We start from the raw sequence: 16508 nt of genomic DNA on the forward strand, positions 1-16508 counted from the left end.
TGATAACTTCTCTGTGTCTCTTGACATTTTACCATGGCAGTCTGCCTGTGAAGTCGACCAGTGCCTCCTTCTGTTTGAACTCAGGTTAAATTAATCATCTGACTTTCACATCAGTCTGTTGTCATGGGGCTTCTGATGTCACACTGTCAGTGTTATGATTACCATAATACCTAACAGGCAAAAAGGGATTGGTTGCTAGTGGAAACCCTTGGGAGAAACTCACACAGTTTTAGTAACCAACCCAACTGCGTAGGCTTTAGACAACCATGTAAATGGGTAAGTGGATTAATCATTCCGTTGGATTCCATTTGAATATTTTTCTTCCATATGTGTGTTCCTTTAAGCAATCGTCTAGTGTCACTTGAAACTGATGAGGGCTCTTTTGGAGGTTATTTTTGGGAAGGTGGTGAAACAACAGACAGCTGTTCTTGGGAACAAGTGTCATAGGATCTGCCTAAGCTAGCTTCCAGTTAAAAAAAAGTCTGAGGTGCATTGTCCTTTTCCTTCATAACATTAGGTTGTTTACTAGTGGCCTGAAAGTGTCAATTCAGCTTCCCAAACACAAAGGAAAGAAGGAAACTTACATTTGCTAAGAACCTACTGTGTGTCAGAATGTGACTCTGGTCAAAGTAGAGCTTTAAGGTGGAGAACTGGTAAGCTAGGTGTTCTTGAACAACCCTGTTATACACGACAATTCGCAGCTTTTTCCAGCTTGTATACAATGTTCTTCCTAATCGGACATTGATTGCCCACCAATAAAGGCAAAGTCATCACTTAAAATTGGTCCAGATCCTCCTATGCTGAGTAATTGTCTTGCAGTCATTTTCACTGCAATATTAAAAAGACTGGAAACATAATAGAAACGAGGTACAATAAATAAACTCCTGAATTAAAAGGTTTGTTAAAAGGTTTGACAAATGCGTCTGTCTTTTTAGGATCTTGTTAAGTAGGTGGAGGGGTCACTTTTAGGGGATAAAGGGATCAACGGAATAAAACTGATTGAACTTGAGGCTGTGCAGATTTGGAAAGCCATATCAAGACTTGCCTAAATCTATATAAATCAATTTGTGTGCCAGAGAATGAATAGCTGACTTTTTTCAAATGCCAATTCAGCAATTACAAAGTCTGCTGGCGGTTAATTAAAAACTACCATCTCATTATGTTCAGAGTTAAATTACAAGTGTGAAAAGACTACTGTTTGCAATAACTGAATGCTCTGTACTCTCTGTGCTCTCATCAAAAGGAGGGCAGGGATAAATAACTTTTATTTAACTCACTGAAAAATCTCTCTCAGCTCTTTCATGTTTAATTAACTTCCTCTCAGAGCTTGGGTCTTAACTTAGAGCTCCTAAGCAGTAATGGAAATATTTGTTCATTTTGTGCAGAAGATTTTTCTTCCATTGGTTGAGTAGAAAAGTTAGAAATAATTGAACCCCAAAGACACTGGGGAAAGTGACACCCATCCAAAGATTTGCATTGAGGCCACTAAATCCAGAAGAGATTTATGACAGAAAAACGGCAGAAAATGGTGATTTTTGCTTTACTGCTTGTGTGCCTTCAAGACTGTGGAGCTGGGGTCGTAAACACTTCCGTGGACTGGTAAAGTTTTAGTTCTCATTTATAAGTCTGTCTTAAGGAACTTAGTGTTTTGCTATTTCAAGGATTCCACTGTCAGAAAAGAGACCAAACTTTTATCACCATGGTGGATGTGAAGTGTCTGAGTGACGATGAATTACAGAACAAACTTGACAAGCTTGGATTTTCACCTGGCCCAATACTACATACGTATTGTAGCAAGTATTAGAGACTACTCAATGATTACCTATAAGCTACCTCCAAAGACTGAAAATTATTTACAGTGGAAGGAACCTATGCAATAAAAAACATTAAAATAGAAATAGGAAAAAAATTTAAAACCCAGCTCTTACTCACAGATTAGTAAATTTGGTGCCAAAGAGAAAGGATTTTTTTTTTTACAATAGTGAAACACCAGTTACTCTTGATTGTATCACCCTGGGCTCTTTTTGCATTTCTAGTATGTACACTGTGTTAACTGTTTATGTACTTATTGTCCATATTTCCCATAGATAGGATGTACAACTTAGTCAGTCTTGTTCCCCGATGTACCCAATGCCTGACTCTGTGGCCAATCCACAGAGGTCCCACCTTAAGTGATGGTGGAAGGAAAGGAGTGAGTTGAGTAGTTGTGGGGTCTACCTTATTGTAAAAGCCATAATTAGCCAATAATGTAAGATACAAGAATAAGGACCTGAATTGTGAAATATTTTGAATCCAGTGAGATCACATACACAAACAGAGCAACTTAACTGCTCTCCACATTCCTCCTCAGCTTCCACCAGAAACGTGTATGAAAAGAAGTTAGTGCAATTGTTGGTCTCAACTCCCTGTGCATCACCCGAGATGAACGGACCCAGAGAACCGGACAGAGCTCAGGACTATGATGACAGTGAAGGTACCGTCAGAAGCTGTACCGTAGATAGCAGCTGTGCGCTTACTCATACCTTGTGTGGCATGATTTATGCAGCTTTAAATGGTATGCAGGGCGACCTGTGAAATATCCCTACGGGCTCTTTGCACACAGAGCCTGGAAAATAGGCCCTTGGGCTGCAAAAGGAATCTGTTAACTCCATGTCTACACTCATACCAGTGCCTCAGTGGGGTAGACTGTCAGGGGAAGGACTGGTCATTCTGCACGTTCTCTTACTAACCGGAGCCAGCTCTGTGTTTGATTTCTAAAACCGGAAGTTCCTACAGGTAGTTTCCAGGTCTCTTTTTTTTTTTTTTAATGGATCTCATTTTATTTTCTATCACTATTAGTCTCCTGCTTGGCTTTTTCTTTTAGTGATCTCCAGGTCTCTTTTTTTTTTTTTTTTTTTTTTTTTTGCGGTACGCGGGCCTCTCACTGCTGTGGCCTCTCCCGCCACGGAGCACAGGCTCCGGACGCACGGGCTCAGCGGCCATGGCTCACGGGCCCAGCCGCTCCGCGTCATGTGGGATCTTCCCGGACCGGGGCACGAACTCGTGTCCCCTGAATCGACAGGCGGACTCTCAACCACTGCGGCACCAGGGAAGCCCTCCAGGTCTCTTTTGAGGTCTCAACCTCTGCTTTGCCTCAATCAATAAATTTGACAATTATTTTCTTCAGATTAAACGATTGCACATCCATTAAGAAATATGAACTAGGGACTTCCCTGGTGGCGCAGTGGTTAATCCACCTGCCAATGCAGGGGACACGGGTTTGAGCCCTGGTCCGGGAAGATCCCACATGCCACGGAGCAACTAAGCCCGTGTGCCACAACTAATGAGCCTGCGCTCTAGAGCCCGCGAGCCACAACTGCTGAGCCCACGTACCACAACTACTGAAGCCTGCGCACTTAAAGCCTGTGCTCCACAACAAGAGAAGCCTGCGCACTGCAACGAAGAGCAGCCCCTGCTCGCCGCAACTAGAGAAAGCCCGCGTGCAGCAACAAAGACCCAACGCAGCCAAAAATAAAATATAAATAAATTTTTTAAAAAATTAAAAAAAAATGAAATATGAATTAGGTTGCACCTCCCCAAACTCCTGTGCCTACTGCCTTCCTGATTTAATGGGGGCTGACCACAGCTGGTCTCTTCCAGGTCCCAGGGTGGGCTGGAGTGGTGAACTCTGTGATCCACGGATCCACGGTTACCCTTTCAGTGGCCCCTGCCCCAGGTGCACCGTTCTCCTGCAGGGCTGTCCAGTTTGGGCTCTTAGGGGTGGGCTTGAAGATTCCCACAATGCATTCCGAGGCTCTTTCATCCAATAAATATTTATTAGGAGTCCTATGTGAGCCACAGTAAAATAACAGAAACTAACACTTATTGAAGGCCATCAGTGCATTTCTGGCCTAACAGGCATTATCTCATTTAACCTTCACAATACTTAGGTGAAGTTCAGACAGGCCAGGTGACTGGCCCAACATCATACAGCTAGGAAGTAGCCCCAAAAGATAAGCTTCCATTAGAATGTGCCATGAAGAGTAAGGCCCGTCTGTCTTCATTACCACTACGTGTCCAGGTCCTAGAACAGTACTAGGCACATAGCAGGAATTTGCATATATTGAATATACTGTGACAGAAAAGTGACAGAACTGAGATTTGAACCTGGGTCTGACTGTCATAATTGTGCTCTTTCTACCACATACTCTACACTTTTCTCATAATTTCTATTATGAGGATGAACATATGACATTTTTGTCCATGTCTGATCTACAAAAAATGGCAGTTTCATATAGTTCAAATTAAGAGCTCAACAAACAGTGTAAGTGCCTGGGGCCCTCTGAAAAATCCCCTGTAATGCCTGGTATTGGTGGTGGCACAGGCACTGAGAGCTTTCCCCAAGAGTCTGGCATGGCCTCATTTGGAAATGGCAGCAGAGTTTGGGGACAGACCCCACTGGCCCCTGAGCAGAACAGTTAGCATGGGGGTACCTCAAGGCAAGTGGTGACCCCAGACCCTTTCTGGATGTGGGTTGCATTCAAAGTCTTGACCCAGACCTGGGGCTGCCTATGTTCTCTGCCAAAGATAGGAGCTGAGGGGACTAGACCAGCCCTCTGATGAAAAGCAGTGTCAGACTAGAAGATTCCAGAGAGGAAGTCTTGTACGCTCACTGCTCACGACTGCCCAGGACTGCAGGTCAGACATGCACAAGCAAGCTGTTGTGGTCTCAAGCCATCCTGGTTCCCAGCATGTAGCCCTCCACAGAGGTGCATTTATGCGAGGGCTAGGAGAAAGCTGGTCCTTCGGTTTGCAAGCTTTGCCATTGCTTTAGACTGTCTACCTGATGCTAGCCAACTGCGGGCAATCAGGTCAGAGGGGGAAGCTCTGGTTCAGTCCTACTCTTGTAATGGTATTCTGCAACGTCAATGGCCGGTCGTTAGTACAAACAGAAAACCTGCTTCTCAAGGTCAGGTCTGAATTGGATGTTTGAATCTGCTTGTTGAGGGCCCTCAGGAAGACCCTAGTGCCATTAGAATGGAGGGGTTGTCATGGGACTCATGGGGTCTTGTGGAATTCAGCCTTGGGCATTTCACAGAGACATCCAGGCCTGGGGTGGGGTTGTGGTGGAGGGGCAGGGCAGTTCCAGACCTGAGGCTGAGCATTAGGTCATCCAAACAATGGGTGGATTCGATTTTTCTCATTTTCACTCATTGTTTTGTCACTAGGTGGACATAGCGTTAATGATCTCACCTCTTTTCAAACTTCCCAAATATTTGTGACTTGGAGAACTCATTTAAAATCCCCTGCATTAAAACCTCTGCTGAATGTCCAACAGCACACAACTGCTCCAAGTTTATCAAAATGCTTCTTCACAGACTGAAGCCGAGGGTTGATTAACAACCTTTTCTGCTCCTGGCGGTTCCCCTGATTTTAAAACCTTTTTGCACAGGTTTGGCCTTCCCTCCCCTGCATGCTACTTGGGATACAGAAGAAATCCTCCTGTCCTATCTTGACAATCAGGGATGCATGAGGCTTACAGCTGCTTTGAAGGGGCAATGACTAGACTAAAAACGCGCCCAGATGAGCAGCCAGCTCAGGCTCTGCAATGTATTTCTCTCAGAGGCGTACAAATGTGACAGCCTCCCTGGTAGAAGCCCTCCCTGTGCTCCCAGGGGAAAGCCTGTGTGTTCCACAAAGGCCACTGCAGAAATGCTCTTTTCCCTCAGAAGGGCAAAGTGAATTTTCTTCCCCTCACAAAAATCTTTTGCCCTACAATTGAGAGAATTCACTCCTACCATTGGTGTGTATTCCCTTTGCTAGCTCATATGTTCTCATAGCCTATTTTCCTTTTGTTTCCCATGATCCAGAGCTTAATGCCACTATCATTTTGAAAGGAAATATCATATTCTCATCAGAAAAAAACAAGGGACCCAAAGAAGTATGTACAATTCTAATGCATGAATACTTTTACACATATATTAAATATAGAAAATAGCACTTTTCATGTGTATTAAGAAGGGAAATAGAGAGTCACTACATTCTGTTATAATGGTAAAATCCTAGTTTAAAAAAGCTCATTTTAATGACGGTTTCTGTTTTCTGAAACTATTTCCGCGTTCTAGCATAGGACCCAGAGTCACAGTGTCCTCCTGCACCATCTCCTCACCCTGAGATAGCCACCCTCCCTCCCCTCCAGCTATTGTTCTCTCTCTCTCCTTTTGCCACCCGTGGTCTCATAGAGACCCACGGTGAGCATGGAATAACTGTGAGTTCCTGTTCCCTTCTCTCTCTCTCTCTCTCTTTCCCGGACACTGCGGTCATTGAAGCACAAGGCCAGGTGTGTGAGAGTAACAGGTTTGGGTAAGCCCAGCTGGCTTAGTGACCCTGCCCTTCCACTTGCTAGTTGTGCGACCTTAACAGATCTAAGCCTCCTCTAGTGCAGCGCTTAATAGCAGTGCCCGCTTACAGGGTGGCTGGGAAGGGAAAGGCAGGTAACGCTCTTAGCCTTGGACCTGGCACATCATTAGCTCACATAATGAACTCCAGGTCCTCAACTCTAGGGACCCTTTCTCAGTCTTCTGACCACTGTCCTTCCTTATTTAGAGACACCTGCTTTCTTCGATTTTGGCAGCTCTGTGCTCTCTCGGTTCTTGGTTCTACCCTCTTCCTGTTCTGTGCTGAGTCTTTGTCTTTTGGCCCCTAAAGAAGCTTGTGCCTGAGGTCTGCCTTCAGCCCTCTTCCCTTGCTGTCTCCTCACTTCCCGACTCTGTCGTGACTCCACATAGAACCTCCACGCAGGACACCCCTCCTAGGCTTAGGCCTGCATATCCAGTTGCTTTCTGTCCTGGAGAGCTCCTTCCTTCTTCTCTTCCCCTCCTGCTTTCCCTCTTTCCCGCATTCACCCAACAAAAGTTTGTCATCCTGAACATTTCAAAGATTAGATATATGTATCTATACTTCCCCCTGTGGTTATATTCCAGCACCTCACATTCAGGGTATCCAGGATCAAGCTCATTTTCACTCACCCAAACCTGCATTTGTGGCCTCTGTTTATCCTGATGGCTTTACTGCCTTCCCGCTGTCCAGGCTCAAAGTCTCAGAGTTGTCTTGGGATGCCACGCCCCTCAGCTCCTTAGGTATAAACAATCGCCAAGTCCCATGGATTAGAATTATGAGTTTTAAAAAAATTATCCCTCCTTCTCTTCCCACAGCTGCTCTCTTAGCTTGCATTCAGCTATTTAAAAAAAACCATTCTTTTTGAACAATTGCAAAATCCTCCTAACTGGCCTCTTCCTCCAACTTTTCCCAATTCAGGTTCAAATCTATCAGCAGAGATTGAATCACATTATTAATTTGCCTGGAGACTTTACAACAAGAGGCAAACTTACTATGCACCATAAGGAGGCACCAATGTCTCCTGTAACTTTATCTCCCTCATCGTCAGATCCAAATCATAATTACTTGTTTCTGCACCTCTCACACTTTCTTCCCACGTGCCTTTGCCTCAACTGTTCTTTATGCCTGGAATTCCTTTCATTTTCCCGCCCCTCCCCATTTTTCTTCCTGTTAAAATACTGTATCATTTAAGGAACGTCTCAAAGGCCAATCCTGTGCATCCCTTTCCAGTTGCCTTTTATTCCCTTCATTGGCTGTCATGGGCTCTTGCACATAGTAGGATCCCAAAGCTCACCTCATCAAACACTCTAGTGACAAATAGGTTAAGTTTACAAATGTGATCTAGTATTTAAACTACTTGCTGAGTCTAAATACCAAATGAAAAGGAGCCCCCAAGTAAACACTCCTGCAGTACGCTGTAGCTTTAACTTCCCATTTAAATATAATTCAAATTAGATGAAGGAATTCTGATATCTTATAAATTTTCTAAAAGGATTTTTTAAATCTTCTAAATGGCTCATTAAAGGAATCCTTTCCATTCATTAAACCTCGTTTGCACAGAAAACCCTTTTGTATAGTTCCTGCAAAGACATTTACAGGAGAAACAGCAGCCTGAGTATTTAAAAATGCATCAGGTGGGACCAGTGCCCTTCAGTCTTTGCTTTTCATAAAGCCGAAATAAAACCACATCAATATTTTGAATTGGCAATAGAATTTAATAGAAAGTTTGTGATGGCATAAAATGTTTTGATCTGAAGGATTTATATAAGCCATTTTGATTCTCGGAAGGGCCCCAAGACATCTGTTCAACTTTAAATCTGAAAGTAAATGTAAATAAGCACTTAAATTTCCATGTAAAAGGTGGTAGAACATGTGTTTATTGAGACACTTGTCGAACACCACAGACTTTAATTACTTAAAAGCAGTGGTCTGTATCTAACAGTCCTCTAAGTACCTGCAAAGGTAGGATTTGCATTTCTTTGAAACACCAATGAGCACACATTTTCCTCTCATTTTAGTAGGTTTCTAGTCGAATACAAACCACTTTGAGATTTGGATTATGTCGATTTCTGGACACTTTTTCATACTCTGTGTGTTTTATCAAGTCACATATATGGCCCATTTGATTTGGTGATTAAGACCACCAGAAAGCCAGGTCCATTATTTTTTAATTGGTTTTTTTTTTCATCAGATAGACTCTAGACACAGCTTATGTTTCCACTGATGGAGGAGGGAGTTAAGCCAATGTGTATATAACTCAGGCTCTAAGTCCCCTTCCCCCAAAGAGGAAAAAAATAGGGTTTGGGGGCAGTAGGGAGGCAAAATAATCTACAACATTGAGGTTGCATAAAGTGGGGTTTAAGTAGGGTGACCATATAATTTATCATCCCAAACAGGATGCTTTTGAGAATGAAAGGGGAGACTAACCAGAAGGGACTCTGGAATAACAGAAGTAAAACAGGACTGTCCTGGCGAAACAGGGCATATTGTCACCCTGGGTTTGGGAGTGGTTCCAAAGGGTGAAGCGTTTGGACATGCATGCTGGTTGCAGAGGACTGATGCAAGCAACACCCAGAGGGCAGCTGACCCGGGGAGATGTGTGCTCCTGGCCCCATCTGGGTGTTTCCTTATTCTCTCCCAGACAGAGCATGCTGTTTCCTGCCAGAATCTCCGTTCATTCTGTTCTCCCATCCTGGAATGCCTTCTTCTCATCTTGCCACCTGTCCTATACTACATTCCACTAGGAGTTTCTCAAAATGGATTCTGTGCGTCTGGTTCTAGGAATCTGCCTTTTCAATCAACCCCTACTTCCACCCTCTGCGCAGGAGCTTTTGCTCTAGGCTGTAAACTTTTGAGGGTAAAAACCTATGTCTGAATCCTCTATGTTTAATTCAACGCCAGGAATATGGGGGGAGAGGGAGTTACTCAGTCCCTGTTGGCCAAACTGAAAGGAAACTTTACCCTGCACTGATGTTGAAGATCTCGCTTTCTGACTTCCTAGTCTGTGGCATCTCCTGGACATACCTTGATGTATTCTCCTGAGAGACAATGCTTAGGTCATCACAAATTGATGACCATCCAGGGAATGGTTGTAGCAGAGCTTCCACCCTTGGATCTCAGCCTGTGAGTTAACAACTATTTATTGTGTACAGGGCGTTGTGCTAGACCTTCTTCAGGAAGGAAATAGGAGCAAAAGGAGCCGTAGTTTCTGTCCTGAAGAAATTTAAATAGAGCTCTGGAAACAAAGAATATGTGTATCAAAAATGTGGACTCTAGAGACTGACTGCCTGGGTCCAAGTCCTAGTTCTGCCACTAACTTTGACAAGACACTTGCCCTCTCTGTGTCTTAGTTTCGTCATCTATAAATACGGATAATAATAGTCTCAACTTCATAGCGTCTTGTGAGAATTAAGTAGAAATATGTAAAATAGCGTAGTGATGATATATACTAAGAGTTATATAAGTGCAATATGTATTATTCTATCATTAATATTATTATTATATAAAAAGCATGGTCTTTAATTATCTGCAATACAAAGCAATATACTTAGTGAAAAATAATATAATGGAAACTGAATCTTTTTTTTTTTTTTTTTTTTTTTTTTGCGATAGGCGGGCCTCTCACTGTCGTGGCCTCTCCCGTTGCGGAGCACAGGATCCGGGCGCGCAGGCTCCGCGGTCCTGGCTCACGGGCCCCATTGCGGAGCACAGCCTCCGGACGCGCAGGCTCATTGGCCATGGCTCACGGGCCCAGCCGCTCCGCGGCACGTGGGATCCTCCCAGACCGGGGCGCGAACCCGGTTCCCCTGCATCGGCAGGCGGACTCTCAACCACTGCGCCACCAGGGAAGCCCGAAACTGAATCTTTAATATTGAACTCCCAAGTGCCATAGAATGTGATTTACAGGTGCCTACAGATATATTTATATAGTTAAATATACAGATATAACTAAAGATTGTTCTCTGTGAGCGCCGTGTGTTGAATGAGGCAGACCAAGCTTTTAAAAGAAGTCATATGTGCCCTCCCAGTATACAGGATTCCTTCTTTCTCAATCTTAGGTTTAAATCCATCCCGTGCCCCTTTAAACATTTTTTTGAATAATTTATTTTGAGATAAGTTCAAACTTAGAGAAAGTTGCCAGAATAGTACATAGAATTCCCATATCCCAGATAATCCAATTGTTACCTTTTACCACACTTTTTAAAAAATTGAACTATAGTTGATTTACAATGTTGTGTTAGTTTCAGGTGTACAGCACAGTGATTCAGTTATACATATATATATATATTCTTTTTCAGCTTCTTTTCCCTTATAGGTTATTACAAAATATTGAGTATAGTTCCCTGTGCTCTACAGTAGGTCCTTAGTGTGTGTGTGTTTGTGTGTGTGTGCGTGCATGCAGGTACCCTACCATTATGTCTTTCTGAACCACTGAGAGCAAACTGTAGACATGAAGCCCCTCAACCTTCCAGCATGTATTCTGCTTACCCCCAAAGGATACTTTCCCACATAACCACCGTATAACACTCCAAATAATGAAATTTACATTGATTCAATGCTAACATCCAATATTCAGACCCCATTCAGACTTCATCAACTGTTCCAATAATATCTTTTGCTTTCTGGTCCAAGACCAATCCAGGAACGTGTGTTGCCTTTAGTTGTCAGGTCTTTTCAGCCTCCTTCAGTCTGGAACAACAGTGCCTCAGTCTTTCCCAGTCAAATGCCCTTGACTGTTTTAAAGAGCATAGGCCTTTCATTCTGCAGGTGATTTTTCTGATTTTTCTTTTGACTATTCATAGAGGCCATGCATCCAGGAAGGAATTCCTCAGAAATGATGCTGTGCTCTTCTCATTCTGTTCCACTGCTGGTAATGCCAGACTTAATCACCTGGAAAAGTTGGTGTCTCTCAGATTCCTCCATAAAGCCATCATTTTCCCCCTTGGAACTGAACAGTATTTTGTGGGGAAATATTCTGAAATGGCACCTCATCAAACCTTATCCATTAGCCCATTACCCATAAGTGACTGCCTAATTCAACTTCCATCGTCATGATGGCCCATTGGAAGTTTCTATTTCTATTATTTCTTCTAAATTTATTAGTTGGTATTCTATTGTGAGGAAGACTTTCCCTTCACCCTCATTTATTTAGTTATTTGTTGGTTGATTGGTTGGTTGGTTTGTTCATATGTTCGTTCATTCATTCATACTAGTACGAGTTCATTGACTCTTCATTTCAGTGGTTGTATCTGTTGATATGATTATTTATCCTAATGCTCAGTTTGTCCCAGATTTGGCTAGTGGGAGCCCTGGCAGTCCAGTGGTGAAGACTCCACGCTTCCACTGCAGGGGGCGTGGGTTCAATCCCTGGTCAGGGAGCTAAGATCCCACATGCCATGCAGCAAAAAAAAAAAAAAAAAAAGATGGATACTGTGTCCTTCTTTTGACGTGTCCTCATCATTCCTTGAGTATTTCCTTAATTTCTGGCCCAACAAGATGTTTCAGACCCATCTTGTGCTTTTTCTGCCCCAGGAACACTGGTTCCTTTTACTGCAGGATATCAATTCAGAAACCAAGATCTAGGCCTTCAGTGAGCTCCTGGTTGCTGGAGAATTGTTGCTTCTAGGCCCTCTCAGTGGACAGAGCTAGAAAATAAATGTTTGTGTATATGTACACATACACATATGCATCTATCACTATTTTTATATCTCTCTCTCTATGTATTTTTAAACCATGAGTCCATATTGACCTCTAATTGCAATCCAGCGTTGCAGTGTTCTTTCTAACCTTTCCCCTTTCTGTGTTTGTAAGTCACTTCTCTGACAGTGAGAAACCTGCCTTCCATTATCCTCAATATGTTTACATTTTTGCTCAATTTTCTAATTTTCTCACAATCATAATAGCCTGCTCCTTCTCTGCATAGTCTCCATCATCACTTCCTTGATCCCTGGACATGCCAGCACCTCTATGTGGCCCTCCCCTTACTGTCCTCCTTGGACACAGGGCACACTAAAGCCTCCATGCGGTCCCCTCCCCTACTGCTCTTGTTCTTTAACCACCAGGCACCCCAAAGTCCCCTCCATATCCATAGCTCCCTACTCCATTTCATTGTCCTCCAGGTATGCTTACACTCTGAGTCCATGTCCCCTCTGCCACACTTCCAGTGCAGGACACACTGACACTCCAGGGAAAGAAAGGGAAGAGAAAGAAAGCTTCATGTCTCTTTTTCGTTTCCAGTTCTGAGATCTGTTTCATTGTCTTTGTGCCAGGACTTTAATAGGATTTTTACTCTCTGTGTCTCAGTTGCTATTGTTGCTGATAATATACCTTGTATGCCTATAATTATCATGTGCAGGGCCTACCTCAAGTGCTGCAATCAGAAGGCCCAATGTACCAAGGGAATATACTACCATTAAGACTACCATTAAATGTGTGGTTTGAGTTGCATGTAAAGATTTTAGGAGACCTGATCAGGTTAAACATCTCTACAATAGTTTCTTAATTAATTGAAAAACATCCTTATTCCCAATAGTAGTTGTATATTACAGCTGGGTCAAAGTGAAGAGTAAATTACATATTCTATAACTACTTAATAAGCCCTTTGTTCTTACCTATGACATGTGCTAATGGGAGCTAAATGTCATCCTTACAAGGAATGTAATTTAACATTCTTGTAAAAATACTGACCTCCTGGTAGATATGCTTAAATATGCCTAATGATCAATATACCTTTATCTTATTGATTACATGCTGATTCTTTCTGTGTAGTAGAACCCAGTTTTGAAATACAAGAGCAGCAGGAAGAGATAGTGAAACCAAACTCTGATTACAATGATTCTAAGATGATAATAAAGGTAAGCTTATTTATTTTCATAAAACTGAATTATGAGCAGTGGTGGTCTTTTTCTGTAGGAAAAATATGAATTTGTTTAGGAAATGCATCTTTCCTTTCCCTTTCATCTAAGAATATAACCATACTGACTTTAGCTAATTTATAATTTGCATTATGAGTATAGATATATGTACCCATTTTAGGGACAGGAATTTCCTGTTGTACCTCTCACATGAGGACCCCTGAGTTATTTTAATCTCTTGGGACTTGTTAGGGCTTTGTAAGCACCAGGCACTATTCATCGCAATTGATGAGTCCAGGCATGATTTACTATAGATAATTATTGATTATGGAATTTACTATCTGAAAGGCTTCTTGGAGGAGGCTATATGGTTCATCTTATAGATGAGGAAACAAGCAGAGAGGGCATATGACTTGCCCAAAGCACAGAGAGTTAGAAGAGAAATTGGAATAGAATTCCAGTCTCCCAGTTTCCATTCTATTGCCCTTTCCAGTATATCAAGCTGCCAAAGGGGCGAAAAAACAACCAGGCACCTGAGTAGTGAAACAGCTCCCCCCAGCGTCCCTTTTTTTTATATCGCAGAAGGACTCCAGAACATCTGTTCACCCATGGAAGCAAAGGCTTTCTTTCTGATGATTTCTTTGCAAAGAAAGTCCTTGTGAGGCACTTGTTGGTGACCCTTCCATTCACACATTAAACCATGCTACAGAAATCATGAGAGTTAAAATGGGCTGACACATATGCATATGGGTACCTGGGATTTTCCCAAGTGGACAAAAAAAAATCTCAAACCTGAAAAACTTTTTTTGACATTTTATTATAACATATCTTATGCATCTAAAAATTTATAAAGAATCATATAATGAGTAGTTAGAGTCCCACTCCAGAGATTAAAAAAAAATCATTGCTAATTCAGTTGAAGACCCCAATGTATCTCTCCCTGATCATATTCCCTTCTTTCCTTTCCCCAAAGGTAACCACTGACCTCAATTTTCTACTTTTCATTCTTTTCCTTTTCTTTCTTTTTATTTTTTTTTCCGGTACGCGGGCCTCTCACTGTTGTGGCCTCTCCCGTCGCGGAGCACAGGCTCCGGACGCGCAGGCTCAGTGGCCATGGCTCACGGGCCCAGCCGCTCCGCGGCATGTGGGATCCTCCCGGACTGGGGCACGAACCCGTGTCCCCTGCATCGGCAGGCGGACTCTCAACCACTGTGCCACCAGGGAAGCCCTCCGTTTCTTTACAGTATCCACAGACATTAGTTTCTCATGATTTTGGATTTTATTTAAATTATAACATAATGTAAGTATTCTTCTGTAACTTTCCTTTATCATTCAGTATTATGTTGTGAGCTTCATCCCATATTTGTAGCTCTAGTTCATTCATTTTTACTGCTGTATACTTATTATGAAAATATATCTATCCATTCTTTATTTATTGGACATCTGGATCATTTCCAAGTTTTTCTAATGCAAGCAATGCTGCTACAAACATTGTGACAAATGATCCATTGTGTAAATGTACAAGAAATCTTTTTCTGCTTGAATGAATGATCTAGGAGTGGAACTGCTCCACTAGTAGTAGAATCAAAGGATATATCTCTCTTCAACTTAACACAGCATGCTAAATTGCTCTGCAAAGAAGCTGCAGCATTTTATGTTCCTACCAGCAATATAATAAGAGCTCCATTGTTCTAAATCTTCTTCAAAAGTTAGTATTGCCAGATTTCATTTTTGTCAATGTAGTGGTTGGAAGATGGTAGTTCATTATGATTATAATTTGTATTTTACTTATTATTAATAAGTTGAGCATCTTTTCACATGTTTGTTGGTCATCTGTGTTTTCTCAGCTGTGAAATGCCTGTTCATTTCTCTTGCCCATTTTTCTATTGTTTACCCTTTTCTTGTTAATTTATAAGAGCTCTATATATTTTGGATACTAATCCTTTGTTAGTCATTAAGTGTAGAACATACCTTCTAGTAGCTTAGGATTTTTTTTTTTTTGAGAAAAAGATTTTTTTTGCAGTAGTCTTAGGTTCATAGCAAAATGGAGAGGAAGGTACAGAGATTTCCCATATAACCCCTGCCCCCCACACATGCATAGCCTCTCCCATTACTAACATCCCCCACCAGTGGGCTTATCTTTTCACTCTTTTCTTGGTGGCTTTTTTTTTTTTTTTTTGCATTGAGAGCCCAGAATCCTAACCACTAGGCCACCAGGGAACTCCCCCTTGGTGTCTTTTTTTTTTTTTTTAATGTAATTTTAAAAAATGACTTCAAACTTACAGAAAGATTCCAACAAAAAGTTCCTGTGGGCTTCCCTGGTGGCGCAGCGGTTGAGAGTCCGCCTGCCGATGCAGGGGACACGGGTTCGTGCCCCGGTCCAGGAAGATCCCACATGCCGCAGAGCGGCTAGGCCCGTGAGCCATGGCCGCTGAGCCTGCGCGTCCAGAGCCTGTGCTCCGCAACGGGAGAGGCCACGACAGTCCGATGCAGGGGACACGGGTTCGTGCCCCGGTCCAGGAAGATCCCACATGCCGCGGAGCGGCTAGGCCCGTGAGCCACGGCCGCTGAGCCTGCGCGTCTGGAGCCTGTGCTCCGCAATGGGAGAGTCCACAACAGTGAGAGGCCCGCGTACCGCAAAAAAAAAAAAAAAAAAAAAAAAAAGTTCCTGTGTGGCCTTAACCTAGGTTTACCAAGTTTTAACTTTTTACCACATTTGTTTTGTAATTTTATCTATTATTTTTTTCTCAAACTAAATTGTAGACATCATGACCTTTTACTCCCTCCCCAAAACTTTAGTATGTATTTCCTTAGACTAAAGACATAAGGACATTACAGTACAATGACAGGAATCAGAAAAAATTTTAATTGAGATTAAAATTCACATAACATAAAATTTACTATTTTAAAATGAACACTTTAATGGCATTTAGGACATTCATAATGCTGTGAAACTACTACCTCTATCTAGTTTCAAAACATTTTCATCACCCCAAAAGAAAACTCAGTACCCATTAAGCAGTTATTCCCCAATTCCCTCCTGGCAACTACTAATCTACTTTCTATTTCAATGAATTTACTTTTGGATTTTTCATTTGAATGGAATCATTCAGTATGTGATGTTTTATGACTGACTTCTTTCACTTAGCTTAAGGTTTTCAAGGTTCATCCATGTTGCAGCACGTAACTGTATCTTTTTTTTTTTTTTTCGGGGTACGCAGGCCTCTCACTGTTGTGGCCTCTCCCGTTGCGGAGCACAGGCTCCGGACGCGCAGG

At 42.4% G+C, this 16508-nt stretch overlaps 1 protein-coding gene across 1 annotated transcript in view; it reads left to right on the forward strand.

Annotated features, from left to right (window-relative positions):
* Window positions 1-1699: 1699 nt before the first annotated feature.
* Window positions 1700-16508, forward strand: part of LEMD1 (LEM domain containing 1) — a 31985-nt gene continuing 17176 nt past the window's right edge. The window contains exons 1-3 of the mRNA XM_007114534.2: window positions 1700-1781; window positions 2351-2473; window positions 13147-13232. Coding sequence (XP_007114596.2) covers window positions 1700-1781; window positions 2351-2473; window positions 13147-13232 — 291 coding nt within the window. The remainder of the gene's footprint in view (window positions 1782-2350; window positions 2474-13146; window positions 13233-16508) is intronic.

Source organism: Physeter macrocephalus, chromosome 4, assembly GCF_002837175.3.
Source record: "Physeter macrocephalus isolate SW-GA chromosome 4, ASM283717v5, whole genome shotgun sequence".
Classification (NCBI taxonomy): domain Eukaryota; kingdom Metazoa; phylum Chordata; class Mammalia; order Artiodactyla; family Physeteridae; genus Physeter; species Physeter macrocephalus.